Source organism: Capricornis sumatraensis, chromosome 19, assembly GCF_032405125.1.
Source record: "Capricornis sumatraensis isolate serow.1 chromosome 19, serow.2, whole genome shotgun sequence".
Taxonomy (NCBI): Eukaryota; Metazoa; Chordata; class Mammalia; order Artiodactyla; family Bovidae; genus Capricornis; species Capricornis sumatraensis.
Genome location: NC_091087.1, coordinates 35,871,733 through 35,899,622, shown reverse-complemented (window position 1 = coordinate 35,899,622; position 27,890 = coordinate 35,871,733). Strand labels below are relative to the sequence as shown.

General features: G+C 43.1%; 1 protein-coding gene across 2 annotated transcripts in view; it reads left to right on the top strand.

Moving 5' to 3' along the window:
• The window catches only part of TJP1 (tight junction protein 1), a 259,849-nt gene that overhangs the window by 188,703 nt on the left and 43,256 nt on the right, over positions 1-27,890 (top strand). For both annotated transcript variants that reach the window (XM_068991334.1, XM_068991333.1), the window contains exons 4-8: positions 11,151-11,275; positions 12,208-12,310; positions 22,353-22,629; positions 26,905-27,008; positions 27,581-27,749. In XM_068991334.1, coding sequence (XP_068847435.1) covers positions 11,151-11,275; positions 12,208-12,310; positions 22,353-22,629; positions 26,905-27,008; positions 27,581-27,749 — 778 coding nt within the window. The remainder of the gene's footprint in view (positions 1-11,150; positions 11,276-12,207; positions 12,311-22,352; positions 22,630-26,904; positions 27,009-27,580; positions 27,750-27,890) is intronic.

The window sequence follows — 27,890 nt, the reverse complement described above, 5'->3', positions numbered from 1 at the left end:
CATCACTTCATGGGAAATAGATGGAGGAACAGTGGCTGACTTTATTTTTTGGGCTTCAGTATCACTGCAGATGGTGATTACAGCCATGGAATTAAAAGACGGTCACTCCTTGAAAGAGAAGTCATGACCAAGCTAGACAGCATGTTAAAAAGCAGAGACATTACTAGACAGACATTACAAAGGTGTGTCTAGTCAAGGCTATGGTTTTTCCAAGTAGTCATGTATGGATGTGAGAGTTGGACTCTAAAGAAAGCTGAGCGCCAAAGAACTGATGCTTTTGAATTGTGGTGTTGGAGAAGACTCTTGAGAGTCCCTTGGACTGCAAGGGGATCCAAGCAGTCCATCCTAAAGGAGATCAGGCCTGGGTGTTCATCGGAAGGACTGATGTTGAAGCTGAAACTCCAGTATTTGGCCACCTGATGTGAAGAGCTGACTCATTGGAAAAGACCCTGATGCTGGGAAAGATTGAGGGCAGGAGGAGAAGGGGATGACAGAGGATGAGATGGTTGGATGGCATCTACTCAATGGACATGAGTTTGGGATTTGGTCATGGACAGGGAGGCTTGGCATGCTGCAATTCATGGGGTCACAGGGAGTCGGACACGACTGAGTGCCTGAGCTGAACTCAGCTTTTCTTCCAAGAAGCAAGCGTCTTATTAATTTCATGGCTGCAGTCACCATCTGCAGTGATTTTTGGAGCCAACAAAATAAAGTCTGTCACTGTTTCCATTGTTTCTCAATCTACTAGCCATGAAGTGATGGGACCGGATGCCATGATCTTAGTTTTCTGAATGTTGAGTTTTAAGCCAGCTTTTCTCTATCCACTTTCATTTTTGTCAAGAGGCTCTTCAGTTTCTCTTTGGTTTTTGCCATAAGGGTGGTGTCGTCTGCATATCTGAGGTTATTGATATTTCTCCCGGCAATCTTGATTCCAGCTCATGCTTCCTCCAGCCTGGCATTTTGCGTGATGTGCTCTGCATATAAGTTAAATAAGGCAGGGTAACAATATACAGCTTTGACGTACTCCTTTCCTTGTTTGGAACCAGTTCCTTGTTCCTTGTCTGGTTCTAACTGTTGCTTCTTGAGTTGCATACAGATTTCTCAGGAGGCAGGTAAGGTGGTCTGGTATTCCCTAAGTGGGTATTCTGGAGGTGTCCTGTAGGAAGCTGGAAATAGGAAAGTGGAATAGGAATAAAAATGAAAGCTGTAATGTTCAACCGGATCTCCCGGAGTGAGAGTCTCAGTGTAAGAGTCAGTGGGGACACAGAGTAGCCAGGCGTCTGATGAAGGATGCAGAAGTTGAAAACGACGAATTTGACAGTCGTAGAGGTTTAAACATTTGGGTAACTACCGAGCTCCAGTGGAAAAGCTGTGAGGGGTCTTGAGACTTCTGACCTAATCTGGGCTCACCACTAATTTTGAACTGGTCTTTCAGACTTCTTGAGATCTCACAGAACAGGAGCGTATCAGAGTTGAGAAAATCCTCATCTCCTCACCAAATCCACAGAGACCCTACGTGTGGTCTACTTATCGGCTAATGAAGTGACTAGAGGACTCCAGGCTTTCTGAATTCAGTGGTGAAAAGGAGCTTGAGCAAATGATTGCCAAGGATCTATTTAGTCCAAAAATTTTTTGACCCCATGTTCACTGTGAAAACATATAACTGGAACAGTTTCCATGGACTGTTGATGGTACATTGGAAGAAGAAGGGAAGAGGAGGCAAATGAGAGAAACTGTAGAAGTAAACTGTGTGTGTAAGGTGAGAAAAGTTAACGTTAAGTTTTAGAATAAATGTAGAAATGTAGTTGTAGAAATCTGGCATAAAAACAGGAGGGAAAAAAGGCAAGAAGAATCTTAAAAAAGTTGAGCATTTTTTGAAGGAGACAGAAGAGTCTTTGGAGGAGAGTGTGTTCATATAGTGCAGTTCTATTTCGGCAGCCAGCAATTTTCAGGACTCTTTCCCCCCTTTTAAGAAGTCTTTTAAGGGATCAAGAAATACTTAGACGGGAGGAGAGGGTGAGATGTATGGAGAGAGTAACATGGAAACTTATATTACCATATGTAAAATAGATAGCCAGTGGGGAACTGAAACAGGTGTTCCAATATCAACCTAGAGGGGTGGGATTGGGAGGGAGGTTCAAGAGGGAAGGGTGATATGTACATCTATAGCTGATTTAAGTTGAAGTTTGACAGAAAACAACAAAATTCTATAAAGCAATTATCCTTTGACTAAAAAATAAGACAGATTTCAGCAGATGAGTGGGCAAATCATTCCTCTTGATACAAAAGGTCAGACAGTAAATAGTTTCAACTTTGTTGGCCATATGGCCCCTGTTGTAACTACTCTCTGCAGAAGCAGTTATAATGGAGTGGGCATGTCCAGTGAAATTGGAAAGTAACTGAACAGATTGTAGGTCTCCTGTTTACCATCAGGTTAGTTTCACTACCAGGCAAAGGTAGAAGTACAGGTTAGTATTGCTTGTGGCTGCCTGTGGTCTTGAAAGAATGAAATAAGATGGAAATAAAATTCTTCTGATGCTTTTAATTCATCTAAAAACTATAGCCATGTATGTGTGTGTGTGCATACAAATAAATGAGATCATATTATACTGTTTTAAACCAGTTCTCCCATCACCATAATAAAAATATCATTATCTTGGACATTTTCTCATGCAAAAATATGAAAATCAACTACATTTTGATGCATCTAAATTTTTTTATGGTTAACGTATATGAGAAAAGTGGATTATTTTCCATTTCTTTTGCAAATCCCTCTGAAAAGCACCATGCTAGTCTTTTTTTAAATCCAATACAGAGTATACAATTGCCTTGGGATAATAATAATTACACTACTGTCAGTTTTGATTACTGGAAACAGTATTATAAGTTTTTTTTAGCAAATGCTCATACTGTTCTTCTCCCCATTTAAAGAAATGGTTTTACAACTGTCTTGATCATATAGTTATTATACAATTTAACCCTTTCATCCTTTAATCCTCATTTAATCTTAGTATTGTAAGTAGGTGTATATTTATCACCAGTCCTTTTCATGTGATGCTTGTCATTTTGATTGTCAGAACGTTGTTTTCTATTAGGAAAGGATCATGAAAACCGATATTCCCTAAGGTTTTCTTATGTTTAGTAGCTTATCTCTGCCCTTTTATACTTGAAGATTAGTTTTACTGGACATAAAACCCCGTAACTCACTGTTTCCCTTGAGTATTTTTGACATAATGGGTCACTACCCTAATGTGATAATAATCTGGTTTTTATTTCTTTTAAAATTTTGCCTAGATACAAATGAGTCTTCTTCCTGAAAATCTAGTCAGTTTACTTGAATATATTTTGGTGCTTCCTCTGAATTGGTATTCTCAGATATCTACAGGGATTTGTGTCCTTTGAGTATGTACAGTTTTTTATCTATGTATATAATCTATATAGGAAAGGAAATATTATTTAATTCTAGTTTTGCTGTTTTATTTTTTCTTTTATTTTGGTTTTGTTCTTTGGGAACTCCTTTTATATATGTTCTATCTCTTTTGCCTGTCTTCATTATTTGTCATTTCCTCTCAAATCCTTTTTTTAAAAAAGTCCCTGAACCATTTCTGTTTTAGAAATGATTTCTCTCTTTTACTTTGTTTCTTTCATGGTAGTATATTTATTTGTGTCCCTATATAAAATTGCTTTTAAAATTTTCTAATTAGCATGAATTCTGTCAGCCTCATTTTTTAGTTTTTAAAATTCTTGTTTGTATTGTTATGTCCTGTAAGTTTTCTTTATGTCTTTTCACTTGTTTCATAAAAGTTGCAGTTTTGATCCTTTATTTTTCTTTCTTTCAGGCACTCTTTTTGCCATGCTTTCATTTTCCTTAGGGATATTCTGCTGCTCACCATCTTCTATAGCAGTTTTGTTGGGGGTTTTATCATAATCCCTTTTTTGTTCATTTTTATGGGAAATTAGCCTTCTTGAGCTTTTAGAAATTGGCTTGGTCTTCTTGTATGTGTATGCTCGTGCTCAAGAAACATAGCTGCTATTTTCGGACGCTTTCTAGGCCTGTGCCCTCTGTACCTTGTATGCTGTGTTCTCCTGTCCCTGGGAGTCTGAACCCGCAGTCTTCACAGGGCCTGGCTGGTCCGTGTGGAGAAATCCTGGGGTGACACCGCTCCCACCATTCAGGCTCTCTGCAGGCTCCTGCTCTCATTGATGACTGATTTCAGCTGCTATTATGTCAGTTATTTGGGGGTTCCTCCGGTTTGGGGGATGTCAGCTGCCTGTGGCTCTCTTCTCAAGTTGGGAGCACGCAAGTCTAACAGGTGTTGCTCATCTCCACCTGAGTCCTCAATGGGGTGTATTGGTTACCTGGTTTTGTTGTGAATGTGGGTTTTTATTGTATAGTTGCCCTGCTTGATTTTATTTGGAGATGCAGAAAATTCTGAGTCCTTGGAACTACTATGGCTGCTAATGATTATTTAGTGCTCAAATATGTGCAAGTTGAAAAAAGACAACTCTGTAAAGGGAGATGGAGCTAAATTGAATAGTCAGTCAGATACTTACAGTGCACTAATGCACTAATGTTGTTCAGCCACTTTGTGTTAGACCGGTGCAGGGTTGGGCTTAGCTGGGACTGTAGAAGCATGTGTAGCTCCCTCCCAAGTGGAGCTTTGACATCCAGGCTACTTGCTGTGGTGGTGTGGGGTTGCACTGGGTGTGGGTGCTCAGGGAGCGTACAAGACAGGACTGCTACCCGTGGAGGGCTGGGATGGTTTTAGGAAGGAGACAGCAGTGAACCTGAATGTCGAAGGGTGAGGAGCCATAGGAATCCCAAGCAGAGAAGATGTGAAAGCTGAGCTTGACGTGCGTGGACTGCTGAAGTGGGAGCACTGGTGACGAGTGTCAGAGCCAGGACCAGTGCTGGGAAGCGCGTTGGCCATGCCTTTCAGGATACTGCCAGTGTGGAGGGTAATGGAACAGTAATGGCAGATTTGCTCTAGAATAATAATCCTTGCAGCCCAGTAGAGAGTAGACTGGTGCAATGGAGGAGAGGCCAGATGAAACAGTGGTGACAGTGTCAGTCTGCACAGGTTTCAGAGGGGGCCTTCCCTGGGAGGGAGGGAGTGTGGGGGTCACTGAGCCTTGTGGAGTTGTGACAGTCACTCGCGTCTGATGTTCACAGTGTTTAAGACTGAGATTTTTAGCCCTGACTGCCCGTTAGAATCACTTTGTTGCTTTTAGCACGCCAGGCTTCCCTGTCCTTCAGTATTTCCAAGTTTGCTCAAAATCATATCCGTTGAGTCAGTGATGGCATCCAACCATCTATCCTCTGTCATTCCCTTCTCCTCCTGCTACCCTCAATCTTTCCCAGCATCAAGGTCTTTTCCAATGAGTTGGCTCTTCGAATTAGGTGGCCAAAGGATTGGAGCTTCAGCATCAGTCCTTCCAGTGAATGTTCAGGGTTGATTTCCTTTAGGATTGACTGGTTTGATCTCCTTACAGTCCAAGGGACTCTCAGAGTCTTCTCCAGCACCACAGTTTGAAAGCATCAATTCTTTGGTGCTCAGCTTCTTTATGATCCACCTCTCACATCCATACATGACTCCTGGAAAAACCATGGCTTTGACTGTGTGGAATTTTGTCAGGAATGTGATGTCTCTGCTTTTTAATACGTCTAGGTTTGTCATGATTTTCCTTCCAAAGAGCAGGCGTCTTTTAATTTTGTGGCTGCAGTCACCGTCCGGAGTGATTTTGGAGTCCAAGAATATAAAATCTGTCACTATTTCCACTTTTCCCCTATCTGTCTGCTGGGAAGTGTTGGGACCAGATGCCATGATCTTAGTTTTTTGAATGTTGAGTTTTAAGCCAGATTTTTCACTCTCTCACCTTCATCAAGAGGCTTTTTATTTCCTCTTCACTTTCTGTCATTGCTGCTGCTGCTGCTGCTGCTGCTAAGTCGCTTCAGTCGTGTCCGACTCTGTGTGACCCCAGAGACAGCAGCCCACCAGGGTCCCCCGTCCCTGGGATTCTCCAGGCAAGAACACTGGAGTGGGTTGCCATTTCCTTCTCCAGTGCATGAAAGTGAAAAGTGAAAGTGAAGTTGCTCAGTTGTGTCCGACTCTTAGTGATCCCATGGACTGTAGCCCACCAGGCTCCTCCATCCATGGGATTTTCCAGGCAAGAGTACTGGAGTGGGGTGCCATTGCCTTCTCCGCTTTCTGTCATTAGAGTGGTTTTATCTTCATATCTGAAGTTGTTGATATTTCTCCCAGCAATCTTGATTCCAGCTGGGGAATCATCCAGCCTGACATTTTGCATGATACGAGATTTTTAAAAGAATACCTGCCATCGCCCTCATCTAGTATTATTTAATTTGTATCAATTGAGGAGCTGGAAATTGTCAAGCACTTTTGACACTGATCCCAAGTGGGTCTCATCTGTAGCCAGGGCTCAGCATCAAAGACCTCCTGGGTAGTCATGAAGGTAGCGTACGGAGTGCTGACGCAGGAGGATGACGCCCCGCAGTGTGCGGTCGGCTGGCTTTGAGGCCCTGTCTCCTGCAGTCAGAACTACACTCACTGTTCACAAGCAAATCCTCAGAAATAGCTACTCATCTCTCCTCTCCATGAGAGTTCCTGACATTTTCATTTGGGGCATTTCTTTAATATTTTTGTGTTACATTTTAAATTTTTAAATGAATTATCAAATTTTTAAATGAATTATAAATGTAAGCATTAAAGCATACAGAATAGAAGATTAGTCCTAGCTTCTTCCCAAGGAGGTAAAAGAGCCAAAGAATAACACATCCCTCAAGATTGCCAGGAGAAATATCAGTAACCTCAGATATGCAGATGACACCATCCTTATGGCAGAAGTGAAGAAGAACTAAAGAGCCTCTTAATGAAAGTGAAAGAGGAGAGTAAAAAAGTTGGCTTAAAGCTCAACATTCAGAAAACTTAGATCATGGCATGTGGTCCCATTGCTTCATGGCAAATAGATGGGGAAACAGTAGAAACAGTGGTTGGCTGTATTTTTCTGGGCTCCAAAATCACTGCAGATGGTGATTAGAGCCATGAAATTAAAAGACACTTAATCCTTGGAAGGAAAGTTTTGACCAACCTGGACAGCACATTAAAAAGCAGAGACATTACTTTGCCAACAAAGGTCTGTCTAGTCAAGGCTGGTTTTTTTAGTGGTCATGTATGGATGTGAGAGTTAGATTTAAAGAAATCTGAGTGCTGAAGAATTTATGCTTTTCAACTGTGGTGTTGGAGAAGAGTCTTGGGAGTCCTTTGAATGGTCAAGAGATCCAGCCAGTCCATCCTAAAGTAAATCAGTCCTGAATATTCATTAGAAGGACTGATGCTGAAGCTGAAATTCCAATACTTTGGCCACCTGATGTGAAGAAGTGACTGATTGGAAAAGATCCTGATGCTAGGAAAGATTGAAGGCAGGAGGAGAAGGGGACGACAGAGGATTGAGATGGTTGGATGACACCACCAACTTAATGGACATGAGTTTGAGTAAACTCCAGGAGTTGGTGATGGACAGGGAAGCCTGGCGTGCTGCAGTCCATGGGGTTGCAAATAGAACTGAACTGAACTGAACATTCCCCTCCCCACCCTGCCTTGGAGGTCACCCTTGGGCATTAGTTTTTTCCAGTATTTCCAGGTAACAGTCTGCAGTGAATGACTGTGCACATGCATGTTTTCTTACTGTTGTGTGAGTAAACAGTTTGTGATTTTGTTAGGATTGCCAGGTTCCTCCCCACAGAGCTGCAGCACTTGGCATGCCCATTAGCAGTGGGGCCTCTTTTGCTGTAGCCTCCTCAACAAAATGTTCTGTTATACTTTGGATTATCTGCCACCATGAGATGAGCTCAGTACTTTGCAGTACTTAAAGACTGATTGCATCGGTGGTGATATTTATTAAAGCATAACTTTAAAAATGTTATATAGTGGTGAAATGTGTGGTGCAATGTGTCATCATTTGAAGTATTTTCCAAATGATTAAAGACATCTATTACAGGGCTTCCCTGATAGCTCAGTTGGTAAAGAATCCACCTGCAATTCAGGAGACCCTGGTTTGATTCCTGGGTTGGGAAGATGGAGAAGTGCTAGGCTACCCACTCCAGTATTCTTGGTCTTCCCTTGTGGCTCAGCTGGTAAAATATCCACCTGCAATGCTGGAGACCTGGGTTCAATCCCTGGGTTGGGAAGATCCCCTGGAGAAGGGAAAGGCTACCCACTCCAGTATTCTGGCCTGGAGAAATCCATGGACTGTATAGTCCATGGGTTTGCAGAGTCAGACACAAGTAAATGACTTTCACTTTCATGTTATTATAAAATCACAATGGATAAAATATCCATTCAAGAATGGACCAGTGGACGGGTGTTCGTGTAACAGCAAATACAGAAGGTCGTCTGTCAGTTTCAGATTGTACACTACACCCTCCTATTAAGAAACTGTCATCGATATAAAATGAAATGTGAATATCCATCATTACCTTAAAGACTTTCTAAAGTAACACCAGTCCATTCTGAAGAAGATCAGCCCTGAGATTTCTTTGGAAGGAATGATGCTGAAGCTGAAACTCCAGTACTTTGGCCACCTCATGTGAAGAGTTGACTCATTGGAAAAGACTGATGCTGGGAGGGATTGGGGGCAGGAGGAGAAGGGGACGACAGAGGATGAGATGGCTGGATGGCATCACGGACTTGATGGACGTGAGTCTGAGTGAACTCCGGGAGTTGGTGATGGACAGGGAGGCCTGGCGTGCTGTGATTCATGGGGTCGCAAAGAGTCGGACACGACTGAGCTAAGTAACTCCTCTCCTTTTCAAATAATGTGTGTGGGGAAAAAATATTAAAATAGATTGAAAGTGTCTTCTTGATTCGCCACCCCACCCCCGACCCCTTGGTCGTGAATGTTGGATTTTGTCAAAGGCCTTTTCAGGGTCTATGGATTTAATCTCTGAATTTCCGCCCCACCCCCCTTAGTTTTATTAGTATAGAACTCTTATATAATGGCTTTCCTAATACACCAATTTTTGAAATAAACCACCTTTTCATGGTATATTTGTGTGATGTAGGCCTTTTAAAATGGTGTTAGGCTGTACTGTTTGGAGGAGGCTCTGTCCTGCTCATGGGGAGTCACTATCACATTTAGATGTCAGTGTTACAGTTGCTTCTTGAGAAGAGTTCGGAAATCTCCCTTTAATGGTAGAATGCCCTGGAATGACTCATGGAGTACCAAGGCTCTCTGGACATCGATGTTTTGGTGGAATTCCCCTGTGAAATATCTGTGCCTGGTATTTTTTGTGAGATAATTCCCTCCTAACTATCTCTGTTTGCTCTCCAGAAACTGGGCTGTTTAAACTTAATTTCTAATAGAGTTAGTTTCAGTAATCTATATTTCCTTACAAAATTTTCCATTATCTAAGTTATCCCATTTATTTGAATTTGTTCTGTAGTCTCATGTTTTCTAATTGTGTGCTAATAGTTGCTTTCTTTCTAATCATTTCCTATTTTATTTATTTTTGAAATTTGAGCCCTGTGTCTAGCTGTTTTGAAATTTGGATATTCTCTTTTTCTTAATTATATCAAACGTATGGTTTTGCGTAGTGATTTGCTTTGTATTATTTTGGAGACATAGATTCAGGCAGTTGCCTTTACTTTGGCCACCCAGATGTTTTTCTGTTTGTTTTTCTCATTATCCTTTTTTGGAGGTGGGGGGAGGGCAGTAGCTTTAGCAATGTAATTCACATACTGTACAATTCACCCTTTAAAAGGTATACTTTAGTGACTTTTTAGTTTAGTCACAGAGCTGTGGGACCATCACCAGTCACTTTATTTAAACATTTCATTACCCTAAAAAGAAATGATGTACTCATTAGCCACTCCTCCCCCATCTCTCCATCCCTCTCTTCCACCCTGGCCCTCAGCAAATCACCAGTCTACTGTGTCTTGTACGTGTTGGTCATTTCTGAAAATCTCGTATAAGAGGAATTGTCTGTGTGTGTGGTCTTTTGTAGTTGGCTTCCTTTAGATAGCATTGTTTTCCAGGTTCCCCATCTTGTAGCACATACCACCACTATGTTCCTTTCTGTTGCAGATAAGAGTTCACTTTATGGATAGACCATATCCATCAGTTGATGGACATTTGGGTTGGTTCCCTTTCTGGCTGTTACAGATGTTGCTGTGTGGGGGGTGTGAATTTCTCTGCATGCACGGATTTTCATTTCTCTTGGGAGTATACCTAGGAGTGGAATTGCTGGTGTTTATTCTTTTTGCAGAAGAGTTTTTCCCTTCTTCCTCCTCCTCGGCTGTTTCGGTAGACTCTGGGGTGCAAGGAGAGGTCATGATGGACCCCTCTCTGGTGGACGTGGTCTTCTCGTGGACTGGCTTGTGGGGCACAGAAGGATATTATGTGAACACGTGGCCCGTGACTCACTGATTCTGGAGCCCTAGGAAAAAGTTGGGTGTTTGCTTAGACGACTCTGAGTACTTCCCTTATTTCCTTTGTGTGGCTTTCTTGGAAATTAGGCAGTTTTTAAATAACTTGGAACTATTTTGACTTTTCTCTGTGCTGGACCATCTTTAGTCATTAAGGTAAAGATTTTCAGCTTATTTAGAAGTTATTAATTCATTATAATTTTCTTTAATTAGAAATATAAGTAATTAAACTTGCTTGATATGGTTAATGGACTTTCTGTTGAATACAGTGTACAAAGACATTGTAGTGTATTACTTCAATAGAGATTCTTAGTGTAAGTGAAGGAAATTGATTTTCACAGCTACTGATATTTTATTATATAAAATAGCTTCTGATGTATATGCTTATTATATGTCATTCTGTGAATTGTTTGCCAGTATTTGTGGTGATCATACTGGGGCACTGCTAGTTCCCTCAAGAAACTTTTTGTTAAGCAAAAAGGAACTGAGAATTTCAGTCTTGAGAATTTTTAAGTGTGTTGTAGTTCTTAACATTGACGTGGTTGGCAGTTTTCTGTTCCACCCAGCATTACATTCATTAGAGCTGTGTTCCTATACCAGGATCTCTCATCCTCATGCCTGTCTGGACAAGTGAGGAGTGTTTTGTGTAGGACTGATTGTAGAGGATGACCTGATAATGACATTTTACTCTCATTGTTACTTCAGGCTCCTGGATTTGGGTTTGGAATTGCAATATCTGGTGGAAGAGATAATCCACATTTCCAGAGCGGGGAAACCTCCATCGTGATTTCAGATGTGCTGAAGGGGGGTCCTGCGGAAGGACAGCTGCAGTAAGTGTGCTTCTTTCTCCTCGTGGGCACCAGGTCACAGGTACTCTCCTGCCCTCTGCCACCAGCACGTCATGCTAGTGATTCCTCTAAAAAATGTGCTTATGCTTATCTGTCATAAATGGAAAGCTAGTTTCACTTAGCTTAAGTAGGTCACTGTAAAAAGTAAAGATACTGAAAATAAAACTTGTTACTCAGTTTGGAGTAGAATCTAGCCTTCAGGAGCTGCTCACCAAGAGTCTTACCATTTCTTGTTAAGCAGGGAGATTAGCAAGATTGAAGAGAGGCAAAAAATGCGCTTGCAAAAACATGAGTATGATTAGGAGGACTGAAAGAAAACTGGAAGGAGAAAGGCTTTATCTTTAAAGATAAAATAACTTTTTCCAGGCTTATGACCTAGTATCATTGAATGCATGTAACTGTACCAGCAGAAGTCATTTTGTGTGCTGTAGTACCTGATCAGGGTTTCACAGGTGGATCAATTGGTAAAGATTCGGCCTGCAAATGCAGGAGACCCAGGTTCGATCCGTGAGTCAGGAAGATCCCCTGGAGATGGGAATGGCAACCCACTCTAGTATTCTTGCCTGGGAAATCCCATGGACAGAGGAGCCTGGCGTGCTATAGTCCAGTGGATTGCAAAGAGTTGGACATGACTTGGCCACTGACCAATAACAGCAGTATACTTGTTCAATCCTTTCAAGAACCTTTGTATTAATAGGTAAATAATAAATGACCTGTGGTTAGTTACTTGCTAAACATTTCTTGGTGGGCGATCTGAAAGAAAATAGTTGTACATTTTTATAATTATTGATCTGAAGATAGATTAATTAGCCCATAATAGGAATATCTTTTTTAAATCCTGTCTTGAAAACACCTTTATAAACTTATCTGTGTGATTTGTCTAACATGTTGTTTTGATCGTTTTTTTTCTTTAGGGAAAATGACCGGGTGGCAATGGTTAATGGCGTCTCCATGGATAATGTTGAGCATGCGTTTGCTGTTCAGCAACTAAGGAAAAGTGGGAAAAATGCAAAAATTGTAAGTGTTTTTTACCTCTAACTTTATAAAGGTACCAGCTGTACTGTTGATATGTTTTCAGTGTTTTGATTTCATTCTTCCCATTTAAGAAAATAAAATCTGGGACAGTAGTTCAAGTTATTTACATATACAGCACCTCTTCTGATACTGGTGGTATGTTTTGTTACTAGTGTGTATTTTCTCAAAGCTCAGATTCCAGGATTTTTTTGATTGTAGAGGAAGGAAGGAATTCCTGGTTAAATAATTACTTCTTTATGGCTTAATATTTCCTTTTTTAAAAAAAACACTTAAATTAGGTGGAATCTTGACAGATAATCAGTTTAAAGTCTATAGCACAGTTTTTCTGTTACAGGATTTGTTTAATGGGTAAATTTTATGTCATCCCTTAAACACATACAATGTTGCTACCTTGTTACTGTGATACAGTTTGAGGAAAGAGAGTGGTAAGGGTTGTTTTGTTAGAGTTGTTCAGGGAACTTTTGTTGTTTTTTTTCGTATGTTTGCTAGGCTCTTACTTCATATTTAAGAAGTTTTTTCCGCCCATTTTTCTTGTTTTTAGTAAGAGATAAAGTTCAGTAATCTCTCAGTAACTGGCCTCAAATCACAGTTAAAACTAGGCAGTTGTGACAGAGAATGGATTTAATTGAGAAATCCTACTTTAAAAAAATTATATCTACATAGAGACTTTCCTGGCTGTTCAGTGGTTAAGGACTCTGTGCTTCCACTGCAGGACATGGGTTCAGTCACTGGTCTGAGAACTAGGTGCCCGCACGCGTGTGGCCAAAAAAATAATATACATATACATGTATGTTTCTACATAGAAGAGCACCTTAGCCACTTCGCTGCCTTGTTTCTTCTGCATCTAAACTCTGAAATGCCTGATTGAGGTTCTGTGAGGCCTTGGCTGCTGTGTATGGGGCAGAAGGCAGAGACTGTCCTGCCCTGTCCCTTGAGACCCTTCTGCTTTGCAGCAGACTGGCTGAACCACAGTGGACCCAGCAGAGAGGAGAGAGCTGGAGTGAGGAGGCCTGCCTTGGTATGACCTCTGGGAGCTGTGCTGAGAGCCAGAGGGGGGCTTCCTGAGGCTGCCCTCACCCCCATTTGGAGGTGCGGACACTCTGCAGCAGTGTCCCTGCTTTTCTCACAGCAGTGCTCCCAGTATTCAGTTACCACATTCCAAATGACAGGCAGCTTCTAATGTGCAGGTGTTTTCACAGCTTCCATGGTACTTGTGTTTTTATAGCTGTAACTCTGATGTTGTCTTAAAGTGTGGTTCATGTGCAGACTGGCTAGTTGATGGTAGAGTTTTTTCACAGGTTTTATAACATGAGATTGTAGTGTTTACAGAAGCAAATGGCTAATTTTTATAGTTGTTGATTTTTATAAATTGAGTAAGTGTTCTTTGGTTGAGTTGCTGCATATTCCAGTACCTTAGATAAACTGAATTTTTCCTCCTGTACCTGAAGTTATGGGCTTCAGCTCCAACTTCATTCTTCTGGAATATGGAACTGTTTTGTTTTTTCATGCAGAATGTTTAGTACATGTGCCCCACATCAGTAATACATCCAAGAAAATTGTTATCTGTACTCCAGACTTTCTCACCATAGCAATGATTTGTAAGAAGCAATGATTTTCTGTTATGTATTTGAAACAGCACATGTACGAAGCAGCCTGAGTTCTCCTCTCACTGTGCTTGTCTGCATCATTTGGGAAGGTGGAACTCAGGCTGGGCAAGTATTTTTGCTCTTCAGGGAGAAGCTGTAGAGGGTTGGGTGGAATTCTGTTCAGTCACCAAAGGGTAGTTGTTCAGTTCTGCATCTAAAGAGAGTGGATCATGTCATCTGTTGATGCCACTGTTTGAGGATAAAGCCATAGTATCTTAGAATGTGGCCTTTCATTTTAGGATGTCTTTACCTCCAGCCATGACGAGAACCTCAGATCTCATATTTGCTCCCCACCCTTGCCCAGTTCTGAGTAACTGGCTCCTTCCCTCCTGCTTTCTGATCTACTAGTCTTCCTCTTCCCTGTTCTCTTACATATTTATGGTTGTCAATTTATAGCTTTCCATAAACTAAGACCCCTCCCTGGATATTAGGCTCAGTAAATTTCTTTTCCATTGAATTAAAATCTTAGAACTCCTTTGACAATAGAACGACCATAAATATGCTTAATTTTGTTTAACAGTATGTGAAGAGAAGATAGAAAAAGTGTTTATAGCATACTGAACATGTATAATTTCTACTAAAATTCTGAACATAACAAAAAAGGGATTATGAGGTGAATGGGCAGAAACTTTCCAGAGATGAGTTATGTGAACGCTCAAATGTATGTATGTGAATGCATGGCTGTGTGGTGTCTCAGTGTATGCACACCTCACCCTTCCTCCCCTGCTTGCTCATGGGCATTTAAGTGTCCAGCTCCCACAGGTATTATTTAAAAGTTGTGTTGAGGATCGCCATTTTGTACCTGCTTATTCAGTTCCTTTTCTTGGGAGTGGCTTTTTGGAGTCAGGTGGCATGAATGACTTGAGGTACATGGGTTGCTCTTTTGCCAGTCAGAGAACCAGTAAGGTTTTGAGAGAGTGCAGTTTCATCAGCCCTTGACGTCTCTGCCAGACTGACGGACTGAAGGTATGTCAGCTGAGGAGCCTTCCCTCCTTTCCTGGCTGTGCCTGCTCTTCACTGCTGCGCGGGCTTTTCCCTGGTCGGGGCGAGTGGAAGCTTCTCTCTGGTTGTGGTGCGCAGGCCTCTCATTGCAGTGGCTTCTCTTGTTGTGTCAAATGAGCATTTTTAAATTACAGGTGGATTTGGTTTCCATGTGGTGTGTCTACTTCCCATGGTGTTTCTTTGCCTGTTCCTATCCTTTGCCCTTCCATTGTGATGCTGTCACACTAGTGTTTCTATATTAAGGTGATTAGCCTTTTGTTGTATATACAGCATACATTGTTTTTCCAATTATTTTTTGAGTGTGTGTAAGTGTATGGTATTTTTTGGTTTGTTTTTCTGTCACCTTGTTTCATCATGGAAATGTTTTCATTTTTATCCCGTCATATCTGTCAGACTTTTACTTGACTCTGCCTTTGGTGCTTACAGAAGTCTTAAGTGTTTGGTGCTTAGCAGAGTTATGAGTGTGTATCTTGTGTTTTATTCTGGTACCTATGTAATTTCATTATTTTATTTTATATTTGAATCTTTTATTCAGCTAAGCTGTTTTGAAGTAAGCATTTTCCCCCAATTTTTGTGTCAAAATTTTCAGAGTTGGGACTTCCTGGAAGTTCAGTGATTAAGGCTTGTTAGCCTTCCAGTGCAAGGGGTGAGGAAGGGAGGGGTCAGTCCTTGGTCAGGGAGCTAAGATGCCACATGCCTCGAAGCCATGAAACCAAATCATAAAACAGAAGCAAGACTGTAACAAATTCAGTAAAGATTTTAAAAGTGGTCCTCATCCAAAAAAAAAAAAAACACCTGAGAAAATATTTGTGTTAAAATCAGGAATGATCAGCAAGCAAGCCTTTGTGGGTTCATTCATAGTATAAATGGAGAATCATAGCAGGATTGGATATTTTTCAGTGAGTTAAACATTTACTGGGTGCAAACACTTCTCAGGAAACTTGAATTTCAGCAGGCTCCATGGGGAGGTACACACAGTCGTCAGCATAATGCGCATAACCAGAGATGGAGAGGGCTTCAGGCGCAGATTTCAGAGGAGTGGTGTACACTCACTCTCCTGGGGGAGTGATAGGGAAAGCTTTGAGGACTCCATTGGTTACTTTGTTTTTGTTTGTACTGTGTGTGTGTGTGCTCTGTAACTTCAGTCCTGTCCAACTCTTTGTGACCCTGTGGACTGTAGCCCACCAGGTTCCTCTGTCCATGGGATTCTCCGAGCATGCATACTAGTGTGGGTTGCCATGCCCTCTAGGGGATCTGTCTGACCTACAGTTTGAACCTGCATCTCCTGTATTGCAGGCAGATTCTTTACCCACTGAACCACCTGGGAAGCACTGTTTATATCTTGTTATTGTTGTTCAGTTGCTAAGTTGTGTCTGACCCTTTGCTACCCCATGGATTGTAGCACACTAGGCTTTCCTGTCCTTCACCATCTCCCAGAGTTTGCTCAAACTCATGTCCATCCAGTCAGTGATGCCATCCAACCATCCCATCCTTTGCCACCCTCTTTTCTTCCTGCCTTCAATCTTTCCCAGCATCACAGTCTTTTCTAGTGAGTCAACTCCTCACATCAGGTAGCAAAAGTATTGGAGTTTCAGTATCACTCCTTTCAATGAATATTAAGGGTTGATTTCTTTTAGGATTGACTGGTTTGATCTCCTTGGTTTCCAAGGGACTCTTGAGTCTTCTCCAGTACCACAGTGTAAAAGCATCAGTTCTTTGGTGCTCAGTCTTCTTTATGGTCCAACTTGCACATCCACACATGACTACTGGAAAAACCATATCTTTGACAATATGGACCTTTGTCTGCAAAGTGACATCTCTGCTTTTTAATAATGCTATGTAGGTTTTCCATAGCTTTTCTTCCAAGGAGCAAAGGTTTTTAAATTTCAAGGCTGCAGTCACCATCTACAGTGATTTTGGAGCCCAAGAAAATAAAATCTGTTACTATTTCCATTTTTCCCCATTTATTTGCCATGAAATGATGGGACTGGATGCCATGATCTCAGTTTTTTGAATGTTGAGTTTTAAGCCAATTTTTCCACTCTCCTATTTTTCCTCTCCTCATCAAGAGGCTCTTTAGTTCTTCACTTTGTGTCATTAATGTGGTGTCATCTGCATATCTGAGGTTGTTGATATTTCTCCCAGCAATCTTGATTCGATTATACCTTACTAGGGAGCAGTTGAAGATCAAAGTGCTAACAGAATAGCTTCTAATACCAAATGTAGGAGATGGAAATAGAGGTGAAACTCAGGGAGGCAGTTAGGGGGGTGCCTTACAGGGAATGTGGCCGAGAAGGGCTCAGCAGGGCGGTACTGGGAGCAGCAGCACTAGCAGCCTTTCCTGTGTTCAGCATAGGCCTCGGCTGCCTGTCCTTTCCACATGCTAGTGTCTTGCTCCTTGCTGACCTTCAGCTTCAATGTTATTCCTTCCAAGAGGCCTTCTTTGATCACTCTTAGTGGTCAGAAGGTATGGTATTAAGTGTGGAGCAGCCCTTTGAACAAAGTCACAAAAAGAAGAGAAAAGATGATGACTTGGAAATGAGTAGCACACGCATATGCCCGTTAGTAGGCAGAGGACAGGCTGGAGGTAAATAGGGTGGTACATGGGGCAGGGGGTGGTAAATGATGAGGAAAGGTCATGCAGGAGGGGAGGGATAAGATTAAGCTCCTCTGAAAGGGTGTTGCTCGTAAGGAGGAGGATGGACTTGTCTTTGAGACCAGGAAGGAAGACTGAATAAATGAGATATTGAAAACATGTAGGAGTGGAGGGGATGTGAAGTGACTGATCTCTGCAAATCAGCCCAGATGAATGACATCTCAGAGAACACTTTGGGGCACCCTTGTTAGTTGATTCCACAGAATCTAAGGCAGCCAGAGGTAGATGAGAGGATTGCCGAAGAAATGAAAGGATTCTTTGAAGTAAGATGAATTTGTAGATGATGATGTCATTATAGAGTGGGGGGATGCGGCCACCCAAAGGGGACCTAGCACAGGATCAGGGTTTGTCCTGGCACATGGCCAGCCTTATTGAGACACAGGTGACAGCCAGCACTGTGCAGGTTGAAGGGGTGCAGCTGGCTGATGTGGCTTCATGGAACGATGACCATGGTATGTGTAGTGAGCATCCATCACCTCATAGAGATACAAAATTAAAGGAATAGAAAAAGTTTTTTTTCCTTTGAAGTGAAAACTCTTATGATTTAGTCTTATCAGGTTTAATTATATTTGTTATGTTCTCCATGACACCTCTACTACTCATTTATCTTATAAAGGGAAGCTTAACACTCTGATTTTCTTCATCTAGTCCCCCATCCCCACCACCTCTATAACCACAAGTCTGACCTCTATTTCTATAAATTTGTTTTTGGAGTATAATTGACCTACAACACTGTGTTCAGTTAAGTTCAGTTCAGTCGCTCAGTCATGTCCGACTCTTTGCGACCCCACGAATCGCAGCATGCCAGGCCTCCCTGTCCATCACCATCTCCCGGAGTTCACTCAGACTCCCATCCATCAAGTCCGTGATGCCATCCAGCCATCTCATCCTCGGTCGTCCCCTTCTCCTCCTGCTCCCAATCCCTCCCAGCATCAGAGTCTTTTCCAATGAGTCAACTCCGCATGAGGTGGCCAAAGTACTGGAGTTGCAGCTTTAGCATCATTCCTTCCAAAGAAATCCCAGGGTTGATCTCCTCCAGAATGGACTGGTTGGATCTCCTTGCAGTCCAAGGGACTCTCAAGAGTCTTCTCCAACACCACAGTTCAAAAGCATCAATTCTTTGGTGCTCAGCCTTCTTCACAGTCCCAACTCTCACATCCATACATGACCACAGGAAAAACCATAGCCTTGACTAGATGGACCTTAGTCGGCAATGCCTCTGCTTTTGAATATGCTGTCTAGGCTAGTTTAACAACACGGTGATTCTGTATTTCTCTGCGTTTCAAAGTCACCAGGGTAAGTCTAGCTGCGTTATGTCTACACAAAGGTATTGCACAGTTACTGTGTTTCCCACACCGTACATTTCACACCTACTGCCCACCTATTTTGCAACTGGAAGTTTGTGCCTCTTGGTTTCTCTCTTCTGTCTCTCTCCTCCTCTGGCAACCACCCATTTCTGCTCTGTATCTGTAGCTCCATCTTTATCTTGTTAGGGTTGCTCATCTGTTTTTGTAGATTCCACATATTACTGCACTTAACATAATGCCCTCCAGGTCCATTTATGTTGTTGCAAATGGCACAACATTATTCTTTTTCATGGCTAAGTAGTATTCATGTGTGTGTGTGTGTATCAAATCTTGTTTATCAATTAATCTATTGATGGACACTTGCATTGCCTCTGTTTCTTAGATATTATAAATAATGCTGCAGTGAACATAGGAGTGCAAATGTCTTCTCTCTTTTCTTACTTTTTTTTGGCCTTGTGGCATGTGGGATCTTAGTTACCCAGCGGCAATTGAACTTGAGCCTCCTGGTGTGGAAGGTGGAGCCCTAACCACTGGACCAAAAGAGGGTTTCCGTAAAAGTCTTTTCTATTTAGTGTTTTTGTTTTCTTTGGATAAATAGGAGTGGAATTTGCTGGATCATATGGTAGTTCTATTTTTAATTTTTTGAGATGGGCTATGCTATTTTCCGTTGTGGCTGCACCAGGTTACATTCCCACTAGCAGACCACAAGTATTTCCCTTTGCTCCACACTCAGCACATCTGCCTCGTCAACGCTTGTCATTTGCCCTTGTTTTTTTAATAATTGCTGTTCTAACAGGTGGGAGGCGATATCTCATTGTGGTTTTGATTGGCATTTCCTGAATATTAGTAATATCGAGCATGTTTTCATGCGCCTGTTAGCCATCTGTATGTCTTCTTCGGAAAGATATGTATTCGGATCCTCTGCCCAGTTTTCAGTCGAGTTACTGATATATGTATTTGTTGATACTGAGTTTTGTAAGTTCTTGGTATATTTTGGATATTAACCCCTTGTGGGTCATGTCATTTGCAAATATCTTCTCCCATTTTCTCAGCAGCCTTTCCGTTTTGATGACTGTTTACTTCACTGTGTAAAAGCTTTTTAGTTGGATGTAGTTCCATTTGTTTATTTTTGTTTTTCTTTCTCTTGCCTGAGGAGGCAGATCCATGTACCACCTGTGTTTTCTTCTAGGACTTTTGTGGGTTCAGATCTTACATTTAAATCTTACATCCATTTTGAGTTTATTTTTTGTGTGTGGTGTGAAAGAGTAGTCCAGTGGAATTCTTGTACATGTAGCTGTCCTGTTTTCTCAGCACCATTGATTGAGGAGGCTATATATTCTTGCCTCTTTTGTCAAGGATGAATCACCCTTGTAAGTCTGGATTCATCTTCTGGGCTTCCTGTTCTGTTCTAGTGATTTATGTGCCTGTCTTGGTGGTAATTCCATGCTGTTTTGATGGCTGTAATCATGTAGTGTAGTTTGAGATCTGGATATATACATGTTGCCTCCAGCTTTATTCTTCATTTTCAGGATTATTTCTGGGTTTGTTTGTTTTTCTATTCAGTCTTTTGTTTTTCCATACACATTTTAGAGTTACTTGTTCTGTGGAAAATGCCACTGGTATTTTGAGAGGAATTGGATTGGATATGTAGATTGCTTTGGGTGGTGTGGTTGTGTTAACATTATTTCTTCCAGCCCATGAACTTGTAGCTTTCCATCTTTGCCTCTTGTCTTCAGTTTCTTGCATCTGTGTCTTTCTATTTTCCAAATATAGGTCTTTTATCTCCTTAGTTAGATTGCCTCCCAGGAATTTTATTTTCTGATGTAATTTATAAATGGGATTGTTTTCTTAATTTCTCCTTCTGATAGTTTGTTGTTATTGTATAGAAACGCAACAGATTTCTGTGTATTAGTTTTTTATTCTGCAACTTTGCTGAACTTATTGACGAGCTCTGCTAGTTTATTGGTGGTGTCTTTAGGATTTTCTTTGTGGTATCATGTCATCCTCACACATCACCAGTTGTCCTTCTTCCTTTCCAGTTTGGATTTCTTTGTCTTGTCTGATTGCTGGAGCTAGGACTTCCAATAGTACTTTGAGTGAAAGAGTGACAGTGGGGATCCTTGTCTTAGAGAAAATGCTCTCAGCTTTACACCACTGAATATGATGTTAGCTGTGAGCTTATATATGACCTACCTTTTTCATGCTCCCTCTATATGCACTTAGTTTTTCTTTTTTTTTCAATCATACATGGATGTCAAATTTTATTAAAGAGCTCCATGGCCGGGGGTCCTGGTGTCAGCCTGCTGGTGGACGGAGTCAGGATCCTATGTGTCCAGGACTAGTGCCCAGGGTAGGCAGGCTGGTCCTGGGGTCTCTGGCCACAAGGCCCTGGAGGTACGGGGACTGGTGCTGGCCTTCTGGGGCGGCTAGGTCCTGACTCAGCAGGTTCGGGGCTGTGGGGTCCTGGGGCTGCAGAAAATCATTTAAATACCCAAACCTGACATCTCCTCAAACTTGGGAAGAAGGCTGTTGAAACTAGGAGGGAGTTGATGGATTTAGGAGAACAGGAGGGCATGGAGGAGTCAGAAACAAGATGGACAGGTAAGAGTTTTAGTAGATGATGGTGTCAGAAGTAGAAGACAAGGAGTGTTCCCCAAGGAGATCTTGCAGATCTCTGATGAGAGCAAGTGTACACAGTGTGGGGAGTCAGGCCAGGGAGGAGGCGGCCCCTTTGTGAGCAGACAGTGCACACAGACCTTGATCTTCAGAAAGTGAGGGAAAGAAATGGACGGGAAAACTTAATCAGCACCAGAGCCAGCCAGGAGAAAAAGCCAAAAGACGTTCACACCTGGACCAGAAGTTACATATTTTGGAGAGAGAATCTGAGAGCAGTTTATATTGATAACGTATCGTGAAGTTTTTAGCTCCAGCATACTCGTCCAGTGTTAGTGTGGAGGTGCAGTGAATTTGCCTCTCAGAGTTCCAGAGTTCCCACAGGACACTTGTGGTCCTTGGTACTGATGGATTCTGAAGCTTGTAAGGAATGGAGTTGAGCCTGCAGTGGTTTGGTAGCTCTGCAGGATGCTCAGTGATAAGGGTACAGCACTCCCGCCTTTATTCAGACCACTGGCAGTTACTAGTTCCCCTTTAAGCTTGTGATTATTAAACGTAGAAGATGTTCTGAATTAAGTAAAAACTTTATTAGCCCTCGATTCCAATGTGCTTCTTAACGAGATCCTTTACCAGTAAAGCAGGAAAGAACCTGTATGGAAATGTATTTCTTAGTAATTGGTTATATTTGCCTATTATGTTTGTTATTCATAATTAATATGAGACCAGAAAAATGTGGTTTTCCTCTCCGAAGAACTGAAGGTGCATCCGTCAACTCATACCGTCTCCTTTCTTATTTATAGACCATTCGAAGGAAGAAGAAAGTTCAGATCCCAGTAAGTCGTCCTGATCCTGAACCTGTGTCTGAGAACGAACAGGATAGTTACGACGAGGAGGCACACGACCCGAGAAGTGGCCGTGGGCCCCTGGCACACAGGAGGAGCGAGAAGAGCTGGGGCCGAGACAGGAGTGCCAGTCGGGAGAGGAGTCTGTCGCCGCGGTCCGACAGGCGGTCTGTGGCCTCCAGTCAGCCTGCCAGACCCACCAAAGTCACCCTGGTGAAGTCTCGGAAGAATGAAGGTATTTCCGCCAACCTAGCCTTTTCGCATGAGAATTTTAGAGAAGTAAATTTGCGGTCTCTTGACATCTTTGCTCTGTTGTCTTTTGTTACCTTTGTTGTTGTGTCCTTGTGCTTAAAAGCACATCCTGTTACTGCAGGCCTCAGGGCTCGTCGGGTTCCTCCTCTTTCTTGTTGTAGCAGATAGCGTGTCCAGTAGGGGTGCTAGGTTAGCTCTGTGAGTAGGAGGTGCCCTGCCGTCCCTGCCTCGGTTGCAGTGCTGCGTTGACTTCGTGGTCAGGCTCGGGCTGGGCTTAGTCGTGGCTGCCTCTGCATCCCGGCAGAGAGCGCTGGCTGGGAAGGGAGGGCAGCTTGCTGCCCCAGATGGAGAGCTGGGATGCTCCTCTATAAAGAAAGAACACAGTTGTCAAAACTCTGTGGCTGCAGCCTGGCTGCCTGCCGTCAGGTAGTCACAGTCCATACCAGATGAGTCTGGTGGTGGCCTCGCAGCCCTGCTGTGGGTGTGTCTCTCCCACACAGGAAAGCACTGGTGATGACAGCTTTGACGAAAAGGCGCAATAGTCTCTCCAGCTTGGTTTTGATTTGCTTTCCCGAAACCTGACGCATCCCCTCCTCACGACTCCCGCCCCCTTGTCCACAGGACTCCATAGAACGGTCTGTGTTCAGAACTGGTGCCTCTCGTTCGCCACCCACGCTTCAGCCCCCTCTCTGTACCTGCTCCCAGAACTAGTCAGTGCCCCCCGCTTCAGTGTCTGGTGGGTGCTCTGGTGTCTGCTCCGGGACCTGGTCGCACGAATCCAGTAGGAGTTCCCAGTCTGCATCTTGTCTCTTCAGCACCATTTCACAGTTCACCACTCCAGTTCTCATGTTCTCTCTTGGCTTCTGCAGTGCTGCGGGTGTCAGGGCTTCCCCCCCCTTCTGTATCCTTGGCAAGCTCATTATACTCACCGTAGCTCCCAGTGTTCTGTGAATTCTCTCCTGGGGTGTTGAGGAGCTCTCATGATGGTGCAGCTCCTTCCCCACGCCTGTGTGCACCCCAGGGTCCCGGCTGGCTCAGACTGGTTCACTGACGTGTCCTCCGTGGCCCTCAGACTCAGCACATCTCCAGCGAAACTCCCGTGTCCCTCTTGGAATGTTTCCTCATGTTTCTTACACAGCAGCGCATCAATTGTCCTTCTGCACCTGGTGTCTCAGGCCAGCCATGCTCACTGTGGCGTGATGACCTGCGCTGCCGTCTGCGCTCAGCTTCCCTGTGTCTGCTGAGTCCACAGCCGCCCTGCTGTCCTGCTCCTCCCTTCTCCACCCCCGCCCCTCATCCAGGCCACCAGCACCTTCTCTTCGCCCATCGTTGCTGACGTGTGATAAACAGTATGTGTTCGTGTGTATATCTGAGGTGTTCAGTGTGATGCCTGAGGTGCGTACACACTAGAGAAGGACCACTGCTGTCAAGTTAACCCACTTGGGTTTTGGTGGTGGGCTGGTGGGGCTCGCTGAGGAGCACCACACTGCCCTTTCTTAACTGGACTGGCTCACCCTCGTGAGCTCGTCTCTGGGGCTCCTGTGGGTTCTGCTCCTTGGGTTACAGGGCCTCTGGGGCGCTGCTGTGTCTGACTCTTTCTGCACTTCAGTTCAGTTCAGTTCAGTCGCTCGGTCGTGTCTGACTCTTGAATTGAAGTACGCCAGGCCTCCCTGTCCATCACCATCTCCCAGAGTTCACTCAGACTCCCGTCCATTGAGTCTGTGACGCCATCCAGCCATCTCATCCTCGGTCGTCCCCTTCTCCTCCTGCTCCCAATCCCTCCCAGCATCAGAGTCTTTTCCAATGAGTCAACTCTTCGCATGAGGTGGCCAAAGTACTGGAGTTTCAGCTTTAGCATCATTCCTTCCAAAGAAATCCCAGGGTTGATCTCCTCCAGAATGGACTGGTTGGATCTCCTTGCAGTCCAAGGGACTCTCCAACACCACAGTTCAAAAGCATCAATTCTTCGACGCTCAGCCTTCTTCACAGTCCCAACTCTCACATCCATACATGACCACAGGAAAAACCATAGCCTTGAGTAGACGGACTTTAGTTGGCAAAGTAATGTCTCTGCTTTTGAATATACTATCTAGGTTGGTCATAACTTTTCTTCCAAGGAGTAAGCGTCTTTTAATTTCATGGCTGCAGTCACCATCTGCAGTGATTTTGGAGCCCCCCAAAATAAAGTCTGACACTGTTTCTACTGTTTCCCCATCTATTTCCCATGAAGTGATGGGACCAGATGCCATGATCTTCATTTTCTGAATGTTGAGCTTTAAGCCAACTTTTTTGCTCTCCTCTTTCACTTTCATCAAGAGGCTTTTTAGCTCCTCTTCACTTTCTGCTATAAGGGTGGTATCATCTGCATATCTGAGGTTATTGATTTTCCCGGCAATCTTGATTCCAGCTTGTGCTTCTTCCAGTCCAGAGTTTCTCATGATGTACTCTGCATAGAAGTTAAATAAGCAGGGTGACAATATATGTACTCCTTTTCCTATTTGGAACCAGTCTGTTGTTCCATGTCCAGTTCTAACTGTTGCTTCCTGAGCTGCATACAGATTTCTCAAGAGGCAGGTTAGGTGGTCTGGTATTCCCATCTCTGTCAGAATTTTCTACAGTTTATTGTGATCCACACAGTCAAAGGCTTTGGCATAGTCAATAAAGCAGAAATAGATGTTTTTCTGGAACTCTCTTGCTTTTTCCATGATCCAGCGGATGTTGGCAGTTTGATCTCTGGTTTCTCTGCCTTTTCTAAAACCAGCTTGAACATCAGGGATTCACGGTTCACGTATTGCTGAAGCCTGGCTTGGACTTAGGCTTCATCAAACCTGCCTCGTCTTCCTTCATGCCTTCTGCTGTGTCTGTTTTTAGCCATTCTGTCTGTGCCACTGCCCCACCACACAGCCTCACTTTTCAGCTTTAGTGGCAGTGTTTCTTAGATGGAGCGTCAACTTGGTTGCTTCTCGGGGCCGAGAGGGAGGTGCCCTCTGTGACCCGCCCCTCCCCCATTCCCCCACCCTCCCCTGGCACAGAGTGCTGTACTACCCGCTCTGAGCTCCACCGAAGCTGGACTGCGGTGACGTCCTTTCCCTGCTGCCAGAGCGCGGGGCTGCCTCTTGCTTGCTGCTTTTCTCTGTAGAGCCTGCCACCTCATTCATATTTACCAGAGAAATACTTGGGATAAATGATACTTTCATATACAGGGAATATTTCAGAGTCATATCTGTATTGGCCATTTATAATTTTTAAATCCTAAATAAGGGCAGGCTTTTAATCAACACTTTATTTCTGAGATACGATGACTGTTTCTGAAGCACCGAGTGGACTGCGTAGATTCTGTAAAGTCTTTTTTGTTTTGTCCCAGTTATTTCTGTTTGTCAACACTCTTTGCATATTTACCTTAAGTTAAACTGTAACTTTGATGTAGCTTATAAAAGCTTGAGTAGCAGGTTTTAGCCCACCTTAAAAATAGCACTTATTTGCCTTCTATTTTTCTTGCTCCCAGTTAGATTCCTAACACAACCAGGAGCAATCCTGTTCCTATGGACATCATACTGATTGTATATTGTTCTAATTAAAAAAAAATAGTCCATCACTCTGCAGGCCCCTGGATGGGGTTTTGGACTCTTCTGGTAATATCTTTAGTTCTGACCGCTCCCCTGCCCACAGGTCCTGTTCCTGCTGCTGCTGCCTCCTGGGTGCTCTGCTGGCTGTTGGAAGGACTGGCATCCTTAACTGCTCCCCTCTGCTCGGCTCCTTCCAGGCCCTAGTTCTAGTGGCTCGTGCTGATGTTCTGCATTTGCCTCTCAGAGTTGGACAGGTTTAGGACCCAAAATCCTCTTCTGTAGGAATTGGGGGAAACAAAAGTAGTATACACGTGGTAATACAAGTCATCACTAAAAATCACTGAGCTTCCCAGGGTATTTGTTTTCAGAATTATTGTCATCAAACCTTCTAAGAGCCTGGTGCATCAGCCTGACAGGTCAGAGGGCATGGTCTTCTCTTTAGTCCTATCTCTACACAGTGAGGGCATGAGTGTCAGTCTGCTGTTGGACCACAGACTTGCCCTGTGCTTTCACACTGATGGTGACAACTTCTGATGGCACGAGGAAATGTCTTCTTTGCAGGAAGGCCAAGAAGAACTTACTGATTGTACTTTAAAACTTTCTTTATGTGTTGATTATTCGTTTCATACTTTTAAACTCTATTTAAGTGTCTTGGGATTTTACACTAAAGACATTTAAATATATTATTTCAGAATATGGTCTTCGATTGGCCAGCCATATATTTGTGAAGGAAATTTCACAAGATAGTTTGGCAGCAAGAGATGGCAATATTCAAGAAGGCGATGTTGTATTGAAGGTATAGTCATGTTCTTAACATTTTGATGAACTGCAGTAGAAAACAAGTTCTAGTGTGACCACATAGCTCCTTTTCATATTTGAATGGATTTTTCCAAGAAGAATTAGAAATCAGTATTTGGGGGACTGTATAGCCTGCCATGACTGTTACTCCATGTCAACACGGATGCTTTTCTTTGGGCGTCATGTTGTCCTGGAGAATTAATAGCTCCAGATGCGTATTATTCACTAACAGGAGTTACTTTGTAGACAGATTTGCCTGTTGTTCCACTTTAAGTGGTTTTGATGACTCCTCCAGATGTTACTGAAGTGTCAGCTTTATTGGTTTGCTCATAAGTCACAGGAAGAGGTAGAGGGTGTGATGTGGGCTCCTCTGGCAGAGCAGCCGTGTAGTGAGTGTAGTGAAGGTTTATCATTTTGGGAAGGAGGAGTACTTTGATAGTTTAGGAAAGTGCAAAGGGAATATTTTAACTTTGCCTGGGAGCAGCTGAGATATTGCTGTCCATGTCTCACTAAGTTAATGCTTGTATTTTTGTCATTTAGCTTCAAACTACAGTCTCTTTTCTGTTGCAGATAAATGGTACCGTGACGGAAAACATGTCACTGACAGATGCAAAGACGCTGATCGAGAGGTCTAAGGGCAAGTTAAAGATGGTGGTTCAGAGAGATGAGCGGGCTACCCTGCTGAATGTCCCTGACCTTTCTGACAGCATCCACTCTGCTGACGCCTCCGAGAGGGACGGTGAGTGTGGTTCTGTTTCTAGAGACCCTCAAGGTGATCTGTTGTTTAAAGTGGGAAGGTCGGACGTGTTTAAGTTAATGCTTAAATCCACAATTGTATGGAAAATTATATTTAGTAACTTATTTCCTTTGTCATTGGAGT